Raw genomic sequence first — 25,568 nt, forward strand, 5'->3', positions numbered from 1 at the left:
AAACACAAATAGATGTACTGTGCCTACATCCCAGTATGCTATCAAATAGTGCACGAAACTACAGTCAAGACTGCAGACCACAATTAAGCACTCCAGAGTTTATACAGCAGCAGTTGTCCACACAAAGCTGCTGTTTTAGAACCAAATCTGCACTTGCATAAGCTGCAACAGCTACAGAAATTATCTTTCATCTGACTATGGCACAGACCAAACTCCCTCAATGGGTTTAAATCAGAATCAAGAGTTTCCCTGTGCTTTCAAGCTAGCAGCCAGAAAGTAAACACTCCCAGAAGTAGTCACTCCATTTTTCACAGTGAGGCTGCCTACCTGTCAAGAATGCTGTAAGCACTTAGATACAGACACTCTGCTTTTAACACTGTCCCCTCACTAATCAGGAGATTAGCTGATCATATTTAATTGCAGAAATACTTCATTATTCCTTTAAGGCCTGTAATGATTTTCCATTCCAGGCTAAAGAAGTGGGCAGATAGAGGGAAAGGACAGTCTTTGTCACAGCTTCAAAGTTTTCCAGACAGTAAGACAAGGGGGACCAAAGACCTCACCCACGAACTGTTTGCTCCTCTCAGTAACACAAACCAGCATGTTCTGTCAGCTGCAGTGGGTTTTACTTAGTGAAAACAATGATACTAATTCCACTGTGCCTCTCCAGCTTTAGGTCCAGATCAGTTTAGCAAGCTTTAATTTAGTGGTCATGTGCCAAACACTGCATACACGATCATCAATTTATCTACTGCTTTTTTAGCTTTTCCCCTTTTACCAATCACTGTGATGAACAAATACAAAGAAGCCTTTGGCTGAGAAGTGCTGACAAAAGCTGCTTTCAGAAAATGGTTAACTACTCACATTAATGGACACACAGCAGCTGTGTACCAGGTAAATAAATACTGGCAATCTGCTGTCTCATGAAGGAATTCAGGGATGCCTTCCTTTGCTTGTGGATTGCAGTGAAAGAAAATGGTTGAAGACACAAACTTTGATTTATCTTTACCACATCTGGAGTCAGATGAAAATATGACATCCAAATCATCATCTACAATGAGAAGAAAACCTTGTAGTTTACTACTTCCTTGAGAACAATGTTAACATTAGACCCTGAAAAGAAAAGTAGCTAGCTAAAGGAAATCATTGCTTATGCAGCAGCACAGAGGGAAACAGGAGACCAAAGTCTTCTACCTCGCATTGTTTTTAACAAAGTCTTTCAGTCTTCAAGTGTCCAGCCCTAACCCATATTAAGGCTGTATTTGCAACTGAGCTTACACAGCAAAAAAAAGCAATCTAAATTATGCTAGACAGACTTTGGATAGCTTTACAGAAACAGATGAGCACAGATGTTGTTAATCAAGAACCATTTTCTGATGAAGCAATTCACAGAACATCAAGCAATTCTCTGTGGTGAGCAGGTACTTACCGTCAACGTAATATTTGGCATTTCTGGCAGAACCAACTCTCCGAACACGCTGTTCATTAGTTTTCACCTGGCAGATGTTTGCTCCAACGCATTCTGTGAAACTTGAGTTTATTATACCAGAAAGTTGAATTTGATATACATATTTATCACCATTTGTCCGTTCATCACCAGAAGCTGTGTACAACCTGAGGAAACAGAGGACAAGTCTGTTCTTAAGTCTAAACACACAGGCTGGGGTTATTCCTAAGACATAAAACTGGCAACAGTGGTAGATGCTATCACTGGGTGATACCAGAGCAAGCTGAGTGACCAATTCAGCAACCAGAAAAGATGCAGGACTGTGGCTTCCTCCCTGAACAGTAGAAGTAAGGATTATATTTAGCATAAGTATAATCCTTAGCAAGCACAGAAAGCAAACTTTTCTAGCTATACTGCCCTCAAGTGTGTGAGTGAACATGTAAATAACTCCAAAGGTTTAAGATAAACTGAAGACAAAAGCACGATTCAGTGGCTCATACACACTCCTGACTGAGAACCATATGGTGTGATCTGCAGCGACGGTAAATGGCACAGCTTAGCAATCTTCTCCAGAAAGGTAACTAGCTCTACCATTCTGTTGGTTTGGGGTTTGTTTGGGGCTTTTTTACTCACTTGTAATAAACATCCCCTAAAGAAAAGTTTTTCCCAGTTGCAGGATTAATGACTGTTCCGTTCACCACCTCTACCTCCTGCTGCTTCACAGCACAAGCTGCACGTGTATCCCATGTGATGTAGTAGGCACAGTTTTCTTCATCAAACCTACCAAAATGAAAGATAGAGCTGAGGATATCAGGAAAGAGTAACAAGTTTTTAGCATCCTGACCAAAGGAAAGGACAACTGCTAACCCACATGTGACAACATCCTGCCTAAGCATCACACCGAGAGTAAGCTAAAATAGTCAAGTAGCACTCAAAAAAAGCTACCTGAAGAATTGCAATGGATTTTTCTGCACTTTCATGATTTTAGAAGACCTGGCTGTACCTCAGCTTCCTACTGAAAATTCCAGAATTCCCATAGTGTATCAAAGGGTTTTATTGATATATTTTAGCTAGCGAACATATCAGGCTGCTTTTTTGCAGCATGCTAAACCCGCCTTTTATTTAAGCAGAACAATAGGTATAAGCTAGTGTCCTGGTTCTGGCCAGGACAGCGTTAATTTTTGCAGTAGCCAGGAAAGCCCATGGCCAGGACCCAGAGGTTATTCTATACCACCTCACATCATTGCTAGGAACAGGGGGAAGGACATCTTCTCTAGGGAGAAGGGGTCCCTCCTGGGCCAGCACAGCACGGCAGAGGGACCCCAGTCATGTATCGTTGTCTCATTTGAACCATTCAGCTCCTTCTTGTATCCTCTGTCACTGGTATTAATGTTGTTACCGTTTCTTTTCTTATCTTATTTCTGTTTCAGTAAATTGGTCTTATCTCAACCCATGATATTTATCTTCTGTGCCTCCATTTCTCCTCTCCAGCCCTCAGAAGGGGAAAGGGGGAACAAGCAGCATATAGTTTCAGTGGGAGCCCTGAATCAGAGAATATCATTCCTAAACCCTGACAGCTAGTCAAACTTTGCTGCCTAGTTCTTTGACTCACACAGAGCATTTTGTTCAGTCTTCCAATTCTACAAGCAATATGGAGTTAATATAGAGACTAAGAAAAAAGTCCTCAAGCTTTCTAAGTATTTGTGATCATGCACATATACCTCACTTTAGACAGATTCTGGTTAAATACACTGTATTGAGGCAGAAATAAACCATGCTTTAGTAGCTCACTTATCGACAGTAAATGTCCTTCAATAAACAGATTTTGAACAGAGTTAAGAGTGGTTGTACAATGACATTGGCTAGGCACATTGAAACAACAGCATCCAAGCCACTGTCAGATCTAATTTGAAATCAGAATGTTTAAGTTTTTTCCCAGAAATTTTAAGATAAATACAAAATACAATGTTTATGGAAATGAACAATTGCACAAACTCCAGAAGACCCCATGCCTCGCAAGTACAGACCATGGATCATTTTAAGGACTGTCCAACAGAGCAGACAGTCCCTGTCCTGAGATTTAAGGGTTTACTAGACAGGTACAAAGGAATTGGCCATGAAGATCAGTGGTGTGTAAGTTTATTACTCACCTCTGCAGCATGGGCATGCCAACTGTTCTTGCACATTTCAGTTCTATAATTGTTCTTACTTTCTTATTTTTCCTACATTCTTGCCCACTGGAATAACTAATATACACTGTATCACCTAGAAGAAAAAAATGGTGATAAAAGGTTTTTGTAAGCAGCTGTCAGAAGTTTCCTTTGCTCATTCCCTAGACTTCCTTACTTCTAGCATTCTTTTCCCCTGCATAGACCATATATCAATTACAGTACTTCAGTAATTCGAGGCATTCACACTTGTGATCATTTAAAAATCACTCCTCAAACACCTTTGCCTTTACATTGTACCCTGTGTTCAGGTCCCCAGTATGGCCGTAACAAAAGTTTACATTTAAAGTATCATTTTTTTAAACATACAAATAAATGAAGATACCCATTTATAAAGGAACTCAGGCAATAAACACAGGCAATACATGTCACTGCTTTTGTAAATGGATGGAAAATTTCCCTGAGCACCAATTTGAAAAACATTCCTTAAACTAGAAGCTTGAATAAAGTTGACATTATTGGTTTGTATTTGTTTTCCTAAGAGTGAAGCCAGTTAATCATCCTTCACATGCTGCTTTAATTGAAGAAGTTAGTAGATGCAGAGTAAGTCTTTTCAAACTGGATGAACAAAAATTACTTCCCCTCTCACAATTATAGAATCACAGATTGGCTGAGGCTGAAAGGGACCCCTGGAGGTCGTCTGGTCCAAACTCCCTGCTCAAGTGGGGTCACTTGGAGCCAGCTGTCCAGGACTATGTCCAGACAGTCTCTGAATACCTCCAAGGTAGGAAACTCCACAACCTCTTTAGACAACCTGTGCCAGTGTTTGGATATCCTCACTGTAATAAAAGGGTCTCTTGATGTTCAGATAGGTAATTCATTTCTTACAGCTTTAATGACAACACTGTTTATTTGCTTCAATATTTTCTCATGGCTTAAGCATCACATTCTGTTTTCATTTTTAAACAGAAGATTCACTGATAAAAATATTTCAAAATAAAGGCTTCAGCATAATTTAAGAACTACTATAGCCAGGACATAAGATTTAATCCTTTAATCTCTAGCCCTCCACAGGAACAAAACAGAACTCTCTACCTGTCACATTCAGCTTCTGTGTATGAACAAGTCCAAGAACTTGAACATCTCCATTGTAGCTTTTCCTGCAAATACTGGCTCTTTCAGGGCAGCCTGTGGGTCCCTCGTGTACCCTCTGACAGAGGTTCACATAGTACCTATACAGAACATGGTAGACAAAACTTCTTTAAAATTCATTTAGGCTAAACTGAAGAAGTGATATGCAAACTTTAGAATCTTCATAGGAAGCTAGACAGGTTGCAAGAAACTAAATCTCCAATTAGCCGACAGAATAAAGCATGTACTGAGGTTTGGCAGATTACTTCTAACTGTCATTTTCAAGTAAAAGACTATGCAAAAAAAAAAATTGATCATTTACCAGATTAAGTCCAAACTAGAAATTGGAACAGAGTCAAGAAATATCCAAAAGTTTTTTCATTTATAAAGATTATAGTACTACCCTAAATTCAGCATCTCCTCGGAGCTATACAAGCTCAGATATGCTAGGGCAGAGAACTGCTAGCGAGGTGGTGAATGAAGTGTTTTGTTACCCCACAGTCTATCATAAGTTTAGAATTAGATGCTGTCATCCTTGCCAGTTCATTTCTACTTCCTCACTGGAGGAGGGAGGCTGGAGAGGTTGATGTCTTCCTGACATCCATATTTTCCACTATGCTAACACATCGAGAAATATGGGTAAAAAGTCCCGGTTAAACTTTAGACAACAACTTACACATTTGAGTCAAAAGAAAGCAACTAAGTAATTAAGATTTTTCTTCAACACTATTAAGAATCAAAAAAAAATAGCATTTAAACAACAAAATTACATTTTTAAGATAGAAGTTTAAATAGAAAGCTTTTAAGTAGCTTTTAGTTTAGACATATTCATCCTTTTAAAAGGGTTACCAATAGAGGGAAAGGGTGAGAATGAAGAATGTGATTACTCAGTCCCTTCAGATTTTTTATTTATATGAAGTGTTAAGCATTGACAGCTTTAAGACACTGAGCAGGGACCAAACAGAAATACTATGCCACATTACAACTGTACTGATAAGCAAGCTGCTCCCTCTGAGTTGCTCATTACTCACGAGTTCCCATTGTGGAAAAAGATCCATGATCCTGTCAGGGACGAGAGCATTCTCAAATCGTAAGTTCTGTGTTTTTGGACAAATTTGCACTCCATTTTCTTGGGAGGACAAACAGCCTGAGTCTTCCATTCAAATGTCACAGCACAACCAAGAGTCTCACTGAGAAGGTATGGGCTCCCAACACCAGCATTTTCATCACATGTAAAGATAATGGTAGATTCCTTTCTTGCAGTTGCTATAAGGGGAAAGGTTGGAAAAAAGAAAAAGTGTATTTTACATGAGGCTTTCAGGCATGTATGGATTTTAGTGCAGCTAAATCTCTGTGTTAGCTAAGACCCTTGTACATGAAGTATAGGAAGTACTTACTGCTACTACAGAATCCCCACTTTTCATCTCCCTGGTAGTTTTCAGTTGTAGCACACCACGGCCTGTTCTTCCCTTCAGTAATACATTCCTCATAGGTCTTCCCTTTGTACTTGAAGGGGAACACACAGAGCTCTCCCTTTTCAGTCACTGAGAAGGAAAGATATAATCTCTTAGCTACACACAATAGAACAGGAGGCGTATCCACATTTGGAACCTTATTCAAAGCCTGTACTTCAATATATTTCTTCTTAAAGAAAGGTCAGTGACAGACAACAGAAATACTGAAACATTGAATTTAAACCCAATTGGAGAACTAGATGTAGCACACAGTTAGCTACAATCATCCCTGCAGAAAAGTTGCACTGTCTCTTCTAGGGAGATACTAATCTGCAAGATCAACATGTATGATGCTTGTGATTTAGCAAAACTACATGTTTCTTTTGCTATATGTAAAATCTATGTTGCTTCCTCCTGTCTCAACAAAACCTCATGTGTTAAGGGAAAAATATCCTGACAAGTTTTGAACATAAAGAATGGGTCTGCTCCGATCTCACCTGGAGGGCACCGATCACCTCCTGTATATTGCAAGATGACTTTTTCATCCTGGTGGCTGTAGTCCATTCTCATTTCCTTTAGGTTTCCAAAAGACGACATGCCACTTTTAGATGTCAGACACACTGCCCCATCTCTGCATTTTCCCTGGGGCAAGCCTACACTGCACACACCAACGTGGTAATTGTTGGACCCAGAAAATACCTGTGTAGAAAATCAGAACCATCACAGCAAGTCTAGAGTTAATACTTACAAAATCACACAAGTGCTTCATAAAACAAGTCTTAGGCAGCACTAGCATAATGCAGGAGGAGAAGATAACTAATTTTGCAAGTCTGGCCTTTCTTAATATGACAAAACTGCAGATAAAGCACACAGGACCACAGATAAAATCTGCTCAGCAGACCTGCTCTCTCATTCAAGACTCTATCAAAGGTGAAGATTTCTCATTCCTTTACCCATCACTGTGTCCATTAAATTTACTCTCAAAAATATTAAAATGTTATACCCTCTAATATTATTTCCTCTGCCAGAAGCCAAACAAGTATTGATACTGACCACAGCACATTTCAGCCTTTTCTCACACCCCAGAATGCTTAAAAGAAACCCTTCCTGCAGTTTTAAAGTGTTCATAGCAATAGGGAATTATAAATAAATAAGTAAATAAAAAAACAAACAAATAAATGTCACGCTACCAGAAGGCATTACCTCGAATGATCTTCCAGAAAGGCTGGTCAGGTTAAAAGTATAGTGTAGCTGTTCATCAATCACAGAGCAGCCTAAAGTTTTCACTTTATCAGGACACACAACTGGAGTTTCCCACTCAAACACAAAAGTGCAATCAACTTTCCTTATCATCTTCGGCTTACCCTGTTACCAAAGAACACGGGAAGACACATTTAATTTTTGGAGAATTTGTTGTTGTCTCTGCATTTCCCCCCCTCCCCAATAGTTAACCTCAGTTACTACCGTGGCTAGACTTCACTGATTGTAGGACAAACACCATATTATAATCAGTACCTAAAAAAACTTAAAAGGGAAGTGCATTCTACCTAGCTCCAGAAAACAATCAAGGTACACAAGCTTTCTTCATAATTAGGGTTGAGATTTTGATGTTCAGCTCAGTTGCAAGCAGCAAAAGTGTGAGAGCTGTGCTTCTTGATGGCAGAGAGCATTAAGAAATTTCACTGAGTTAGGGTTTAAAGAGAATATTGTTTACTTTATCATGTTTTAAACTGAAGTATTAGTATGGTCTGTGTAATATTCAGAGCTGCCTCAAGTTTCAGCTCATGCCCTATGTTGACAGAAAATGGTTTCATGATCTTCAGCAAGCTCTAGTTTGACAAACATCATATCTAAGTGCTTCTCTACAGTTTGCTGAAGTATTAAAAAAATTCAAGAAGTGCTAGATTCACATCACCATGCAAACTCAATTTAGTGTTCAGGTGTTGACACAAAATAAAAACATAAGCAACTAAATGCAAATTTTTAAAGTTGTGTGTGATTATGGAAAATGTTACAGCATAGGGAGAACACTTCACAGTAATACCTGTACAGTTACACTGGTTCTTGTGTTAGCTTGAGGTACAAGTACAAACTTTAGGATCTAAACAAGGTGCAATACAGCATAAAGTTTAATGTCAGCGATAAGTTATCATTACATTACTTCCATGGAATCTGATCCTTGGAATCATTAGAACCTGTTACTCTCAAGCTTAAAGTTCAGGCAGTCAGTAAAATTTTGGCCAGTTAAGAATACAAATATGGTACTTCTTGAAACAAGTCCATCCATACATTCTAGAAACAAATCCTTGACTTAGTTTTAAACACAGCTAACACTGGTTACTACCCACTTTCCATTACACTCCAATATCAACATAACTTTAATGGATATCTCACCAGACTAGTTCCTTGGCTGCAGTGAAATACAATAACAGAAGTATAGTTCAATCTGTTGCTTATCTGACAAGGAGTAGTGCTGTTGTAAGTGATGTAAACTTCATTTGCTGCCTTATTGAACTGGGGAGGTTCAGTAACACGACCAATATCCTACACAAGCAAAAATGTTATTAGTAGAAGTACAGGACACATCTAGATTCCAGATCAGCCCAGAGATTAGATCAGCTCGGATTCATCTGTTTGGTTTACACAGGAGCACTACTATTGCTCTTTTGAAAACTGCATTCTATACTCAAAGAACAGTCATTACATTTCAATCCTAACAAAACACAAGTTGAGCAACTCAAAACAGATTTTGACAAAACTTGACAAAAGCCAGGGAGGTTCTGCATCTTAGAGGTAGATTCTTCTTTACATCAATGTGCCAAATTACCAACACATCACTTAAAAATAGCATTAAGAATGAAGTAAGGTCCCTAGATTAATATGGAAATTCATGGAAAACAATCTGAGCTTTTTATGTCTATCTTCTAGAGCTTGCAAACGAGTCCTCAAAAGCGAAAGCCTAGATCTTTAAGGTAGTAACATAGACAAGTTAATCAATCCTCTGTAACAGGCTCACTATTTATGCAGCTGTCAAGTTCTTCCATGAAAGATCTAAGTGCATTTTGAAGCATGCTAGGGTCTAGACTGCTCCAGTTGCAACAGGCTATCACAATATCAATTAAGCCACAGAATGGCTAAGACATTCTGCTTCCCAGTGTCCATATTTGGCACACAGCACTTTGGGCCACAGAATTTATTTTTCACTTCATGAAAAAAATTCTCTGTAGCAATTTTTCGTATTTATCACTGTATTGAATCTTCTGACATCCAAAAAAAATCAATGGGGTTCAGAATAGAAAAATACTTCTTCATAGGGAAAAGCAATAAAAGGGAACTTTGCAGAGGAGATTTTAATTCTGCATTCCATTTCCTTAATCCATTGTCAAGCCTCTGGCTCAAACAGGGTCTCTACATAGGGATACTATATTAAGCTATTAGAGAAATGCACATTTCAGTGATTCCTGGCATGGTACTTACTATTGGCAATCCATTAACAGGAACCATGCAAACAGCTGCTCCAGGTGGGCAGCTGACATCTTTGATAGGATTGAGAGGCTCACAAATGTTGATGTAGAAGTCTGGAGAAACATCTGTACTATCTTCATCCACAAATGCCTCATAATACCCAGTGCGATGGATCAGAGGAGACAGGTCAATAAGGGAACTGCCATTCATTACTGAGCACTTCACCTACAAGAAGGTACATTTATTGCTCTTATTCTTTTACTACTTGCTTTGATTAATTGACAAACATCTTATCCTTCTTGGGGCCAGAAGCATGGCTCCATTCAAAAGTTTCAAATATAAGTAAAGCAGCATTCATTACAATTTTCGCTTGTCTACAGATACTAAACACCTACAAGCAACATATGAAAAACCTTAATAATTTAAACATTCTTATGGACTGGAGTCCCTATCAGAACAATACCAAGACAAAGCTCTGGCACACATACTCCAGCAAATGTAGTCACTATGAGGTTTTAAGATCGGGCCCTGTCCCTTCCTCTCCTCATCTCCCACACATCATTGGACCACCTCCAACAAACAAGCCTGGTTATAACAATGTAAAGTTAGTGTACTGCAAGTTGATGGCTTGAGTACTAGATTTCCTCAGAACCAATTTCATACACTCTTAACATGCATAAACCTACTGACAGTCTATGTGGAATTTGAGAAATCTATTCTTGTTTAGATATTGGATAAGGAGCAACTAACAAAATTACCATTTAATTTAAGAACAAATAATCACTGTTGCTACCCAGATATCATCATACTGAAATAGCTTGGGTCACTGTGAAAAAAGTGATCAGAAGTGCACTAAGGATCACCACATGGAACTAACAGGCTAGAAAACACAGTGGGATTGGGTACTGTTGATTTCTATTGCAGCATGGTACACATTACTGAAGGGGAAACCAGAACTGTGTGTAGCTGAAAGAGGGGACATGTGAAAGTTCCTGCTGGGTAAAGAAAAACTGGAAGGTGTTTTCCTAAATGGAAGCCAGAGCTATTGTAGTAAAGAAACAGTGATGAGGAGGAAAAACAATTTATTGCAGGGAATGATGGTCATGCTGGAGGTAATCAAAACAGCAAAAAGAATGATTAGGCAGATTCACAAAAAGAAATATTCAGGTATTAAGAAAGGATCTAAATTCATCCAATAGCTCATTTAGCCTTCTTCTATTCCTAGTGCTGCCTTTTAGTCCATGCACCCACCACTACTGGTCATTTTTAATTAGCTAAAATTAACTACAGACTATCTCAGAGCATTGTCTGGAGCACCAGTTCAACTAAACTGACCAAATGATGTTGTTACAGCATGTGTTGTACATCAGAAGCAGATTCTAAATTCATGCTATCGAAGTTTATCAGGTTTTGCACTGAGCAAACTGATCATGTACTTGCCTGGCCTCTAGTCACCTGCCTAGAAACAAAGACTATCCCCATGCACAGAGATGGTATCCATCCTCAAGCACTGAAGTACCTTAACCATCACTTCCCAACATGACACTCTATGGCTTCTATTTGAACTGTACAGAAAAGCAGCTAAGTAGGTTCCACAAAGGGGTTACTCTCAAGTGTTAGAAGTTTTAACTTGGCTCAACACAGAAACAGGAGTTTGTCAAGTATTGCTCATCCCTGTTGAAAATGTCAGTATGGAAAGCATACAAGAACTCCTGTATGAATTTGGCTTCTGTACTACAGGAAGAAACCTTTCCCCCAAAGAATTTAAAATATACTGCTATTATATCTAATCCCCCCCAGAAATTTTAAGTCCCACAAGTGTTTTCTGAAAAAGTGATTCTCACCTCTTCTTCACAAGCCAAGAAAGTATGCCAAGAGAAGTAACTACTGCATGTCTGCTCGTCAAAAGACACAAGAACAGGCCGGCTCTCATCTCCAGCTTCAGACTTGCATACAAAGCTAAAATAGCTTTTATGCCTCAGCACAGGGTCTGCAGGGCAAGGATCTCCATCTTCATAGACAAGCTTTAACACTTGATCTTCATAACTTAAAGTTTTACTCTGTTTTCCAGCATTAACTGGTTTTCGGCCACCTGTGATGCAGACAGCTAAAGTAAAGAGAGAAAAATAAAGAAAACAGATCAAGTCTGATGCAACTGCCCTGAAAAATTGCACCATACAACATAAGCAGCAGGAAACTTAAGATTTTAAGGTCACTTTAATTTTCCTAAGAAGAATAGGCTTTGCCACACTATCCAGAGTTGCCATTAAACTGAGCTGAACTGCACTGATACAAAGACCAAATGTTGCCTTTAATACTTCATCAACCAGCTGAATGTACTGCATCTATACATGCTTAAGCAACCACAGAGCAGTGTTTGGTTATTGCTTCTCTGAAAACCAAGCAATTAACACAAAATGTCAGACAGATTTTATGTAATTTTATTAAGATGCCTATTAAAAACCAAATCAATCCAGTATTTTCTTCTAACTACACAAAAATAATTTTCACAACGAGCAATATTCCTATTTTAGCATCTAAGATGCTCAAGTATTATTTCATATTCACTTTGACAGAAGAGCTAGTAATTCAACCTGCAATTAAGCAGCTTAAAAACCAGTTAATTAAGCAGAAAGTTGACTTCTACTGATGTTTCAGAAGCACCCACATCAGAACAGAAAGCTAGAAAGAAGACTGGCAAAGGTTTGAAGTGCAGACACAAAGCCCAGTGCGGATGCATTACAGTAATGCACCACCACAGAGTTCACTCTAGCTGGAAGCTTGTAATGGCTCCATTTTCAGAGGATTAAAGACGTGCAATAGAAGCACCTACATTCCTGCCCTCATGTCCAAAAAAATACCCATTCATTAGGAACTAAAGGGACAGGGACTTGAAGCGAGTCCATGCAAATGGTGTTTGGTAGAAATACATGGCCTCATTTCCTAAAACAGTTTTAGGTTCTTTTGCTAGTCATTACAGCCACACAGCTGTTCCCTTCACTCCTTTTGCATTTGAAGTAAAACATCACATTTTACCGTAAACTTGAGCATAAGCATTTCTTTTGGTTACCCTATAGTCAATGATTACAGTACCAGAGAGGATAAGATGCTTACCAGCTCCATTAGCACATGAACTTTTAGCTTCAGCACAAACATTCAAGTCAATTATTCTGTTGTGTGAATCACTGATGGTATAGCCAGACTCTCGCTTTAATGATGTCAAATCAAAGAGGTGGCCTATAGAGAGATCAGGGAACAGCTTAATCTCTTTCAGACTCAAAATCAAGACATTTCTTTGTATTATAAACTTTCGGGAACTTAATTCAGTAGAAAGGCTAACCGGACCCTTTTTGCCTGCTAGCTTAGAAAGGCAAACAGTTACTTACTCACATTAACAGAGGAAAAACTAGTTTTGAACTATAGACTATTTATGTTTCCAAGGGATATTGCAGCACAAGATATTTCTGCTGTCAGTAAGCTTGTTAGTCACCCTCCAGAGGATGTGTCACACTGCCCTTTTCTAACGAAGTCCCTCAAGAACACAAACACAGTAGTGTTGCTTCCAGCAGCCTCTTCCACATACAAAATCCTGAAGCCTCCTCCTTACCTGTTGCAGGATTGGTTACCCGACAGTCATTTTGCACATTGCTTTTAAGAGGACATGCAGCAGCAGTGAACCATAAGAAGGTATATTCACAATCTTCAATGGCAGTTATAAGTTCTGGCTTTGATTCCTAAACACAGAACAGTGGAGAGAGTGACATCTCTATAGAGTGATAGTGTTAAGATTCCATGCCAACAGGTTCATCCCTGCAGCCTGCAGCTGAGCTCAATTCAAGCACACCAGTCCTAGAAACCAACACATCATCATGGTCCAGTGAATTTATCCAAAGTCCGAGTATTTTACTGTGATTATTTCAAATACACAACAGTACAGAATCACTGTCAGGAGAAATAAAATTAATGAGAGGAGAGCTAAAGACAGCCTAGGCCAACAGAAAATCCAAAAGGCGATTCAAATCTCATCAAATAGAAGAGTACTTAATGGCAAGGCATACAGATGCGCAAGCATTAAGAACTACGCAGCCAAGAGCATTATTTACTAACTGAAACACACTTCCCAACCTGCACTACATTCATCTTCAAGATGGAAGCAGATGATCTGACACTATTACAGATGACAAAATTTGTGCCAACAGACTACAAAATGACCTCTTTAAAATTGCTCAGCTTCTAAAATACATGAACACAAAATCCCAGCAGAAGGAACCCACTTACAATTTTGCTTTCATCACACTTGAGGCGCAATACTGTTGTTTTCTTCCGAATTTTATCTGGACACTGATCTCCATTAATGTATTTCAGGACAGAAGTGACATTTTCCCAATGAGGACCATCAGCAACTTCCCCAAGACTGGTACATTTTGTACCCTCAATGAGGGAGGCAGCAGCATCAGAAGGGCAGGAACCTATACAAATAAACAAAAACTGCATTATCACTCCAAATGTTAGTAAGGTGTACTTGCCTGGAATAAAACTCCACTACTCGACTTTCAGGTATATTATGGCTTCTATGGATCTATCTCCAGGCCATTGTCCAAACCATACTCATTGGGGAGTATTTTCCCCAAAAATCACAACTAGCAGCAATTGTCTCACTTCACTTAAGGTCATGCAACAAGTAGTGGCAGCTACCACAGTGGAAGTAGATTGCTACAGACTGGAAAGCTACAGTCTGGCCTTGCATTGCACAAAACATAGAGTCAATCAGAAGATGCCATAGAGAAATTCTGAACTGATTATTTTAATCTTTAAGAGCTACAGCATACTTTGGATAAGGACAGAAGAGCCAGAGTGACAAAGTTATCAAGAGAAGGTAAGAGCTGCTAGTGAATCTCACCCACTAAGACGGAAATCAGGCCCACAATCTACCTTTCCCTCTGGTGCTGAAACCACACCACTGTCTCCACATACTTTCCTTTGTGATTTTTCTCACCCAGAACAGCCATCAGCAGTACTGTCCTACCACTTGCCTTCCCTAGCTATAGGAAGAATATATCTTTATTTTGCACTTACGTGTAGGACTATATGGTACTAAGGGCTTGCAGACATTAATATAGTATTTCTGGGTAGTAGCAGATACAGCAATTGCCTCCCAGTTCTCTCTATGTCGCGTCAGGGATGAAAAGTCATAGAAGTTTCCTTCGTCATCCCTGTACAAAAGATTAAAGGCATGCAAAATAATTAAGTGTTTTAAAGTTGCAATTCTTAAGTTACTACAGTAATTTTAACCTGATAACTCTAAGCAGGGAATTACGCTGGGAAAAGAAGTCTGCATTGAACTCAGTGCTCCCCAGAAACTTCAAATTCAGTAGAGAGATATATCACTGCACCAGCTATCCCCACGGAAACTGTGCACATGCAAACAGCTCTCAGCCCATGCAAGAGTAATTCCAACTTTTAATTCAAGCATGCTGGCTTTCAGTGCATGGCATGCACACACACAGTTACAGTGCACTGTTTCACCTTAGGGTAGTGACCTATAATGAGGCCAGATGTTCAAACTCTGGGCCAATTACTAGCCACATTTGATCCCACTAACGCAATCTTAATGAGCTAATACTTGGTTGTGACAGATTTAAACGACATTTTTCCTGAAGCATTCTTTGGTGGAAGTTTCAAACCGACAGTTGTAGTCTTACTCAAATTAGATATTGTTAAATAATAACTAGACACTTCCAACAACCTAACATACTCAGCATTCAACCATCAATAAATACATACCAAACAGTACCCTTTTATTACTCTCCAGAAGAACATCAAAGTATTTTTTTTCCAATGAAATTAGTTTTCGGAAGCACAGGTTGCAAACGTTATTTAAAATATGCATTGGCATTGAATGCTACATTAGCTGGTCAAAACACAACAGCTAAAGGAGCAGTGGTGCACTGAATTGCAAGAAGGCCGTATTTGTCTCTCTCAACATACAGCTCCATTTTAGTTTTGTGGAAACAACTTACTTGTAGGAGCACTCAGTAGATTTAAGAGGTGGGCAAGCATACTGAGTATGCCATTCAAACATGTAGGTGCAGTCTGGAGTTTCCTTCAAAAATACAGGCTGAAAGAACACAAGACAAAAGTAATTTGCTTTCTCAATTAGACACATTGAAACTGAAATGTCTCAGTCATGCTACAGGAAGATCCAGGAACATACATATTATCTTAGAGCCACACTATGCCTCTGACCAGCTGAAAAGCATGGCTTCTCCCAAACCTGAGTTTATCCACGTGCACACTTCTGATAAAAGGGTAGCCATTAGGAATTGTTGCCTCCCCCATGAAATAAGAAGAGGAAAAGTAATTCTAGACACCATTGTTTAAGAACAGGAAGAGATGCACAAATACAGACAGATACTAAAAGCAATTAACCAGCTTAGTCTGGCCATGTAATACCTGCTTTGCTGCACATTAGGCCTTCTACCTTTTATTTCTTACAAAGAAACAGCTGTTATTTACGGAAGAACATCCCTTCCTAACTTCTCCAAGAGCTTTGGTAATGATAGACGTCCCTTAAAGGAACAACATGCCCTGATTTTCCTGGGCAATGATAAAGGTACCATCCATAAATAGGAAATTCAAAACATTCTTCTTTTTTTTGTCCCCTACCAGGACCATTGAATCGCCTGTCTAACCTGTAAATGATCAGGCATGTTCATGTTCTTCACCCTACCCTTCCATACTTTAAAAAAAGAGGGCAACTCTGGAAGACAGTATGTACAGGAAGCATGTTTTGAAACTAACCTCAGATGTAGTCTTGTCACAATAGAATAATATGGCAGTTGATCTTTCATATATTTTATGACATTTTTCTCCACTGGTGTAATTAATCATTATTAAACCATTTTTGAAAGTCAGTTTGTCTGTACGTAAGCCTAGAAGCAAAGAGTTGAGAAAAGTCAACAGCTACAGTAAACACACAACTGCAGTAATGCTTCTGACAACAGGGTCACACAAACAGCAATAACATGCACAATTAAAGAACTGATAGACAGACTTCAATCTTCCTCTAAAACTTGCAATCTAGTTATTGAGTGACTACTCCAGTACAGTAAGGTTGAGCTCATTTGTAACTGAGTGTCAAGGTAACTACATGTATGACATTTTATCTGCACATTGAGCAGAAGCAGCGAGGCGCTTTATCTCATTAGATGTACAAGATTAGCAAGAACCCTTCTTCTATTACACCCTGGCTAATCTTCCCGTTCCCTAGGTTTGTTTCGGTAAGTGCAGTACCTGCTACTTTTCTGAAAGTACTGTCCATCTTCTTTACTTGACAGGATGCAACACTGTGACCCTCCGCAACACTGTGACCCTCCACGCCGCAAGGTTGTGTTATTTCTCCACAAACTCTGAAGTAGTAGTCATACTCATCTGTGCTCACTTTTATGTCATCATTGGAAAGTGGCTTCAGGTTAAAAACGTGACCATACCTTGGATCTTTCACCTGGCAATCCTTTCCTTTAAAGAGAAGTTAAGAATTTAAAATACAACTTAAGATCTACTAGCCTTGCCAAAAACAGTGGGGATAATTAAGGCTTACTAAGACAAATAAGGCCACAAAAATGAGTAGCTACTTTAGTGCCTTAACACTGAAGAACCATCTTAGTTCAGCTAAGGAACTCATTTCATGAAGTCACCAATATCTAGAACTATGTGACTATGTATAAATGGCACATTTCTTTTATAACTGTCACTAAGGCAAGATGCAGAAGTCACACTGTAATTCAAAAACTACCTCAGAGTGGTCTCAAGTGCTTCCTTCAGCTGTGCTGAAGGTTAAGTACAGAATCAGAGACACTAAGTCCAGAACTTGCTTAATTATCTAGAAAGAACAGCAAGGTCACAAAATCAAAGCAAAAGGTGTCTGAGATGTCAGTCTTGTATCTTCTTTTAACAGCTCTGAAGTTTGCTGATTTAAGAAAAAAAATCGGTCATAGGAAATATTTACTCCAGCTAACAAATCTACAAAGATGTATATAAAAGAAGATTTAGGAAAATTCTTGTTTCATGAGTCTCGTTAGCTGATATATGTCAGTGACTTTGCTGTTGATCAACTCCTCAGTTTTAAAGTGACTCTTTACTAAATATTCTGCAGCTTTTTAAAAAAAATCATCAGATTGTATCACAGGAACATTATGCTCTTCTCAATCATACAAGTTGGTAACAAGCTAAAGACATCAGTTTCCCTCCCTTCAAAACCACAATTCAGTCACCAGTGTCCTGCACAGTAATTATGTGCTACAGAGCAGTAGTTTGTGAACATTCCTCATGCCACGTGAGATCACTGGCAGTTTCAATAATGTCTAGGACTGTTGTGATAGATCCTTTACAGGAAGTCCAGATGTTTTATAAGGAATTATCTACAAGCTGCAAAAAAAAGCCTGCAAAGGCAAAGAAGATGCCTACACACTTAACCTTCCATCTAAGAGATGATAATCAAGTACCAGAACTAGAACTTGTGATTCCTTGTTGTACATCCTGGAGTCAAATGCAAACCGAGACTCTCTCACTGGTCTCTCCCCCATTGTTTAACAAGGGCCAAGTTTAAAGCCTTGCTTCCAGTCTACAGTGAGGGACAAGGGAATGACTTGCCAGGCATAGAATCAACTCTGTTCTCATGAAACCTGATGCTTTAATATTTACTAGCAAGTCTGTCTGTGATTTAATAAGGTAGTACAATGCTTTCTTAAACCAGCATTATTATACTACCTTCTTTCCCTAGATAGGCAAGTACATTTGCCTGTCATCGTTAGATAGGATTTGTAGTTAGTTTAAAGCTCAGAACAGGCATCCCTCCACAAGCCAACACTTTTTACAGAAAGATTCACAGGGCAAGAAACCAACATAGCTTCCTAAGTATTTACTACTTGTACAGTTTGATTGAGAATTTAAAGCTCAACTAACTACACTTACCTTCTGCTTTGTGAACAGGACATGCTGCCAAGGTCCTCCAAACAAAGACAAATTCACAGTCAGTCTCTTGCTCCAACACTGGTGATCCCTGCAGAAAAGAGCCATATGAAGGAGGCTTACTACAAGTAAACCTTACTTACACTGCAAGTCTCAAAACATACATGCATGGCTTTTTTTTTTACTGCAGTTTCACAGTCTAAGATCTCCACTATCAAATTCCAGTACTCATGTTCAGCAAAGAGCTGCTTTTGGTGGCTCACAGGATTCTGATAGTTCACTGTTGTGTTCTACAGGTTCAGTAAGGCAGACAGAGCTTTATTAAGAAGAGACAAGGAAAAACCTGGTATGTAAGTTTTTACTTTTTAGAACCAGTCTCTCCATTTTAAGAGGAGCAAGCACGGTCTATTCTGTTACCAGCACTAAAATTCTCATTAACAACAAGTAGAACAGAAAATTACCGTTGTTTGATCACACTGGAAGATTATACGTGTAGAGTAATGCTGATTCTCTTTGCATGTGTCACCATTCAAGTAGATAATGCTTAATGACCCATCGGTAGCAGCCTGGGGGTTTATCTGAATGACTCCAAGGTTCTTGCTTTTATCGGCGTATTTCACACAAGATCCTATGGCACCACCTACAGGAAAAGAACTGGATTTTAGCTCAAAGCTTTGACAACCAGAGTTAAATTTATTGCAAAATAATATAACAGGGTAGCTTAAGAGAGCTTCGAAGTAAACTGTCTCAAACTCCTGAAGCAGAACACAACACACACATATTCATAAATACAGATAGAGACATTGTGTACCTAAAGCCTTTGAGGAATAGAACAAGTTACTGTCCTGCAAACACTGAAATCTTTCAAACTCCACTGATTTATCTGGTTCCACAGACTTGTAAAAGACTACAGTAGTGTTAAATACATTGAACTGGCTAGAAATGCAGTAAGACAGGGTATAAGCTTCTCATTCTGGCCTCATTCAGTTAGGAGACTTCAACAACACTTGACTTTCTGTACTAGTTTCAGCTGGGTAGAGTTAATTTTCTTCACAGTGGTGAGTATGGGGCTGTGTTTTGGATTTGTGCTGAACACAGGGCTGATAACAGAGATGTTTTTCTTACTGCTGAGCAGGGCTTACACAGAGCCAAGGCCTTTTCTGCTTTCATACTGCCACACTGGCAAGGGGGTGGGGGTGCACAGGAGGCTGGGAGGAGACATAGACAGGACAGGTGACCCAAACTGACCAAAGGGATATTCCAGACCATATGATATCATGTTTAGTATATAGAGTGGGGGGAAGAAAAAGGAAGGGGGGACCATTTGGAATAATGGTGTTTTTCTTCCCAAGTGACTGTTACACATGATGCAGCCCTGCCCTCCTGGACATGGCTGAACACCTGCCTGCCCATGGGAAGCAGGGAATTAATGCCTTGTTTTGCTTTGCTTGTACACACAGCTTATGTTTTGCCCATTAAACTGTCTTCACCTGAAACTGCTCACTTTCACCCTTTCTGATTTTCTCCCCGATCCTACGAGTGAGGAAGTGAGCAAGCAGCTGCATGGGGCTTGATTGCTGGCTGGGGTTAAACTATGACACTTTCCTATCTTCTTTAAAAAATAATAATAAAATCACAGAACCCAGCAATACTGCCCTCCATGCAATTTTCCCAAATGCACTCACATACATCTCAATGCGAGAATCCTGATAAGCATTAAGACTGCTCTCAGTTTGCAAAAGTCTGTTTATTAATACTCCTGACACATGTCACCCAGGTCTAAGCTATTTCCATGATTAAATAGACAGAGTCAATAAACCCTACTAAAATACGCAGGAACATCATTCTGACTATAACGTCTTGCATCAGAAGCCACAAGTCAAGAAGTGCTCGCCACTTGGCTTACCAGGACATCCAGTCACATAGGGCAAGGGCTTGCAGACATTCAAGAAAAACGTTCGCTTTTTTGCTTCCTTTGAAGTGTCTATAGCAACCCATGGCTCACCCTCTTTGCTCAAGTCACTTAAGTCATACTCATTGCCAGCAGCATCTGGAAGAAATGCAGTAAACTGAGAGAACTTACAGCAGAACTGGGTTTGAAATGATACCGGTTTCACTGACAAATATACAATTCAAAATAATTTTCAGAATCCCATTAGATACATATTATGAGAATGTACTGTTGCCACCAGAACATCACTATGCCAAATGCAAATCATAGTTCCCCTGACAGTTACTTCCCAAATGTAACTTCTCCACAATTCACAGGTGCATTTTTACAGATGTCAATACTAAATTAACTCATTTGCTTCAGAGTTGGGCTGAAGCAGCATCAGTCACAATAAGGATTATTTAGTTTTCAAAGTAATTATCAGCTTTCTTGTGTATACCACAACATTTTAAATTAGCTTCTTTCCCTGTTTGTGTAAGTTAAACCTGCTTCAATTTGCCTCCTCTCCTACCCTACAACTTCTATAAAGATTTTAAGTCTTACAAATGTCTTCACAATAGGTATTCTTAAAGCCCTCCACTGACCAGAAGTTTGCTTTTCAGTTAGTCCTTCCAACACAGGACAGAGCCCACTCAAATTCCAGGTACTTACCTGTAACCTGGCAATCTACAGGAGCAGGAGCACAAGCAAGAGCTGTGTGAAACTCAAAAAAAGTATCATGGACATCCAGCACTGTGTTTATCTCCTCACGCACAAACTTAAGCTCTCCAGGATATGAATCATTACAAATGAAAGTCACTCTGAACATGTCTGATGTTCCTGTAAAACAAACATTTATCTGCTGATAGTTCTGTTCGGAACATCTGAATTTAAGTTCGAACTAATACATGACATCACAATTTTCTAACAGTTTCTTATTACTAGCTGCTTCAAGGATAACACTACCTTACTCCTTATGGGTCTTAGCTATAAATATGCAAACATTCTTTAGAAAGCTATGAAAAATTGCCTAGGAGCCCCAACTACCTCTACAAATAAGAGACCAAAATGCCTTGACACATTTCAAGAACATAATTACCTTCACTGACCTGTGTTCCCTATGTTCTTTGACATATATGAAGAAACAAAAAAGCTTTAAATTACTGCTTTTAAATTACATCACACGAAGTTCTGGGTTTGGGGGTTTTGTTTGTTTGTAAGAAGTTCAGTGTAATGACTGCAGAACAAATAATACTGATCCTATCAAAGCACTATATTTTAAGCTCTGTTTAGTTCTCAAGAAGTGACAGAATTATGTAAGGGAGTATTATGTGTCATCAAAATGCTTAGTAGTGTTATAAAAACTGTAGAACCTCTCAAAGCAAAATACGTAAGAGCTCAATCATTGCTACATATTATGTACAAAAATGTCACAACTGAGAAAATAAGAGATATCACCCCAGCAATTTGTACAGAGGACAAGCACACAGAAGCATCTGAGGGTCCTGAATTCAAAACCCAGTTTTCCCAAAGTCTCTTATTGCTATAATGTCATATTTCTTTCTATGAAGCTCAGTTTCAGTATAATTGGAGAACATGTAATATCAAAAAACTAGATACACATTTTTCATTCATTTTATCTGCAAAAGAGACTTAAATTAATGAAGTAGGTGTACATGAAGTATTAGAGCACTAATTCAAAAAATTCCATACAGGAGAGTATAAGCTTACTGAAAACTGACCTTTCAGATATGAAACAACTTTAGAGAGCACTATCCATGAAACTGAAGATAAAAGCTATTACTTCACTTAGAAAAAGAGCCAGAGTTAATTTTATTTGACTATCCATTTCTCTATGCAAGGACCACTATTTTTCATCTGCTAAGGAAAAAGCCCTATACTGTATTGAGTCACCTTCCTAGAGTTTTGAAATGCACATGTATTACTGAAAACTGAGCCTTTACCATTCTGTGTAGCTTTTTTTCTTCCTGAAATTTCCATATGAGCCAGTTTGTTTAAGTAATTAATACCAAGCCAAACAGACTTCAGTACATGAACAAAAGAAAGAATGAAGACCAGTCACACTAAGTTTTTACAATACAAGCATCCATTTCCACTGTGTATTTCCAGAACTCACCTGATTCCACATGAAGAGGACCTCTGTAGGTAAGAGTGAGAAACCCTTCACTGGATAGAGAGAGGGTTTTGTCCAATTCCACCCACCTCACAGGTGTCAGATTTTCTCTTTCACACCCAGCAGCTGTTTTGCCATTGATTTTACCACAATATGGCAAGTGTCCACAAATGTTTAGCTAGAAGGTTTGAAAACATGTAGATATACAGAATATTAACTGCATCAGAAAAACAAGGTCCACGTAGCCATTTCTACATCAGTAAAACTCCCTTGCCAAGAACTATTTCAAACAACATGGTTGTCTTACAGTCTGGAAACGACAGACATTTCAACTATAATACAGTAACAGTATCCTCAATCTTCAGATTACAGGGTCCACAAATTCTCCCCACTAGAAGTACAGGGTGTGGTTCAGCAAGTTCATTCTTGGCCTAAGATACCACTACAGTTTTATCTGTGACAGCCTAGGACTACTGACACGTGCAGATTACATTAAAAACACTGATATGGACAGATTAATCCCTTTCTAGGCTTTCCCTGTCGATTTCTTCAGAATCAGCAGGTAAATTGGTAGTACACAACAGAGTCCATAAGGGGAAAATCATCTCAGAAAGGTAGCCTCAAAAGTGTGGCAACCTTATGTTCACCAAGAACCAGAAGTTTAACGCTTTTAAGACCATCTCAGATGAATGAAGTTATCTTTCATTCCTTCTCTCAATCACAGTGCTTTCCTGCCAACTCATATTTCCTAAGAGGACTGAGTGAAAGCTCCACTAGATCATTAAGCAAGACAAAAAAATGCAACAACAGCGCTCATAAACAACAGACTGCACAGTCGAAATCCTTACCGAGAAATTCTTCCCATTACCAGTAGCCGAATAGCCCTCATCAGAAGCCAATGGCTGCAGGTTGAACAGAAAGCCAGTGTTTGGATCTCGCACAGAGCAGGACTGGAAAAAAAAATTACAACAGAATTACTTTCTCCTTCTGCATTTCTTCTGTTTAGGTTTTACCTCTAACTTGTTTCAAGAACCAAAGTAGTGATTTAGACATATTCCTAGCCTGCATACCAGAACACCAGAATACAGCTCTGGCAGTAGCTTCATTCAATTCTTTTGTACATTTATTCAATTATTTTTGTTCACTGACATCAGCCACACCAACATATCAAAGTGGAATTTAACAGATGGCATCCATCATATATTAGTAAGAGCAAGGAAATTTTAACTGAGGGCTGTCTTCACACTTATGTGTTGAGACCTGTAAAGTAGAAGCAACTGAGTAGATTTCACAGAATATTTTGCACTGGAAGGGACCGTCAAGGATCACTAAGTCCAACTCTTTAATGTATGGCTCGTATGGGGATCAAACAGGGATCAAACCCTCAACCTTGGTGTTATTAGCACCGTGCTCCAACCGAGCTAATCTGAGGGTTTAGTGTGAAAAAAGAAAAGTCTCATTTGATGATCTGCACAAAACAAGGACAATACATATCCTTACATATAAACTCAGTTTTACAAGCAACGTAGCAAGGGAATGAAACATTCAATTACAAGAGCAAGTAAACTGTTCTCAAGAGAAATCACCTGAATAATACTTTGGTCAGAAATTAGACATTTCAGAAACACTTCAAAAATAAAGCAATAAGATATCACATGACTCCATCATGATCAACTTAAGATTTCACTTTAGTTAGTTATCTTCAAGGGCCATTTAAACACAGCAACCAAGAGTGCTAGAAAAAAAAATAGTACATTGGGACTACAAATACAATTTACATTCTCCTTTCTCACCTGAGAATCATCTTTTGTTTCTTTGATTGGGCAAGCAGCCTCAGTTTCCCATAAGAAAGTGGCCACACAATCCAGAATAGCTATAAACCGTGGGCTGCTACTCTGGAAACAGATTGCAGAGGAAGACCAGAGTAAGTGTAATAGCTATCACTTTCTCATGTTTGAGATTCCACCTTGCAAGAAACTGTCAGGTTCTTCTAAAAGACTTCACTACAAAGGCATACAATTCTCACCCAAATTCCCTCTCCCCGATTTACCTTGAAGGTCATCATCGAAAATTTTGTCTAGTTAAACACTTACCATGTCACCAAGCATTAGCCAAGAACTGAATCTGACATCCAAATACTCAGATTAAATTCGATATTTAATCTAGACATGTGTAACTAGATCTTGTCTCAGTCTAAGCTTTGAAGAGTTTTGGGGTATAATACATAGTCCATAATTAAAAAAAAAAAAAAAAAAAGCAAAAGTAAAGCAACATAAGCCTGTTAGGTGAGGTACCAAGATATCAGGAATATTAATTATATACACTTCATGTCAGTTTTCAGACAAAAGCAAAGCAGTTCATGTCTGCAGTTCATAACTGCTCCATGTCACAGATTTTTCACCACATCTCTTAGACTAAAGAACATGTGGGTGATGAGAGTAAGACCTGCAGATTCACAAAACCAAGCAAGCTTAAGTCTAACAATCCCCTCAGTCTAAACTTCAATATGTGGAGTTCTATCACTGAAAACTCTACAGATTTAAGAATTCTAGAACTAATAATCTAAGGAGGATGCAGAACCTAAGCCTGAAGATACACTTTACAATATTCTTCCTCTTAAGAGGGTCCATAATGTTTGCAGTTTTAAGTCCTCATGTATTTTTCATGCTAATTGGACCAGTCTGAAATAGTATTGTCCATCAAAGCTGTTAGTTTTTATCTAGTTCTTATTTATGTAAAATACTGAGACATGTGCTTCTCTATCATCTAAATCAGCTTTGTTTTTATATCTCTGTTTTAACACCTCAAGAAGTCTGCCTTGTCACAAATCTGCTATACACTACACGTCTTCATGTGGTTTCATGAAAAA

At 38.8% G+C, this 25,568-nt stretch overlaps 1 protein-coding gene across 3 annotated transcripts in view; it reads right to left on the bottom strand.

Annotated features, from left to right (window-relative positions):
• Nucleotides 1-25,568, bottom strand: part of IGF2R (insulin like growth factor 2 receptor) — a 57,712-nt gene that overhangs the window by 3,100 nt on the left and 29,044 nt on the right. For all 3 annotated transcript variants that reach the window (XM_032101807.1, XM_032101805.1, XM_032101808.1), the window contains 26 exons: nt 24,493-24,594; nt 23,548-23,649; nt 22,703-22,877; nt 21,238-21,405; nt 20,542-20,685; nt 19,097-19,275; nt 18,639-18,726; nt 16,959-17,183; nt 16,467-16,597; nt 15,686-15,783; nt 14,742-14,878; nt 13,944-14,134; nt 13,273-13,399; nt 12,780-12,902; nt 11,510-11,772; nt 9,678-9,890; nt 8,595-8,744; nt 7,404-7,565; nt 6,698-6,899; nt 6,144-6,290; nt 5,778-6,012; nt 4,711-4,847; nt 3,598-3,712; nt 2,081-2,227; nt 1,430-1,614; nt 865-1,051 (listed from right to left, as the gene is read on the bottom strand). In XM_032101807.1, the coding sequence (XP_031957698.1) occupies nt 865-1,051; nt 1,430-1,614; nt 2,081-2,227; nt 3,598-3,712; nt 4,711-4,847; nt 5,778-6,012; nt 6,144-6,290; nt 6,698-6,899; nt 7,404-7,565; nt 8,595-8,744; nt 9,678-9,890; nt 11,510-11,772; nt 12,780-12,902; nt 13,273-13,399; nt 13,944-14,134; nt 14,742-14,878; nt 15,686-15,783; nt 16,467-16,597; nt 16,959-17,183; nt 18,639-18,726; nt 19,097-19,275; nt 20,542-20,685; nt 21,238-21,405; nt 22,703-22,877; nt 23,548-23,649; nt 24,493-24,594 (4,133 nt within the window). The remainder of the gene's footprint in view (nt 1-864; nt 1,052-1,429; nt 1,615-2,080; nt 2,228-3,597; nt 3,713-4,710; nt 4,848-5,777; nt 6,013-6,143; nt 6,291-6,697; nt 6,900-7,403; nt 7,566-8,594; nt 8,745-9,677; nt 9,891-11,509; nt 11,773-12,779; nt 12,903-13,272; nt 13,400-13,943; nt 14,135-14,741; nt 14,879-15,685; nt 15,784-16,466; nt 16,598-16,958; nt 17,184-18,638; nt 18,727-19,096; nt 19,276-20,541; nt 20,686-21,237; nt 21,406-22,702; nt 22,878-23,547; nt 23,650-24,492; nt 24,595-25,568) is intronic.

Source organism: Corvus moneduloides, chromosome 3 (genome assembly GCF_009650955.1).
Source record: "Corvus moneduloides isolate bCorMon1 chromosome 3, bCorMon1.pri, whole genome shotgun sequence".
Lineage (NCBI taxonomy): Eukaryota > Metazoa > Chordata > Aves > Passeriformes > Corvidae > Corvus > Corvus moneduloides.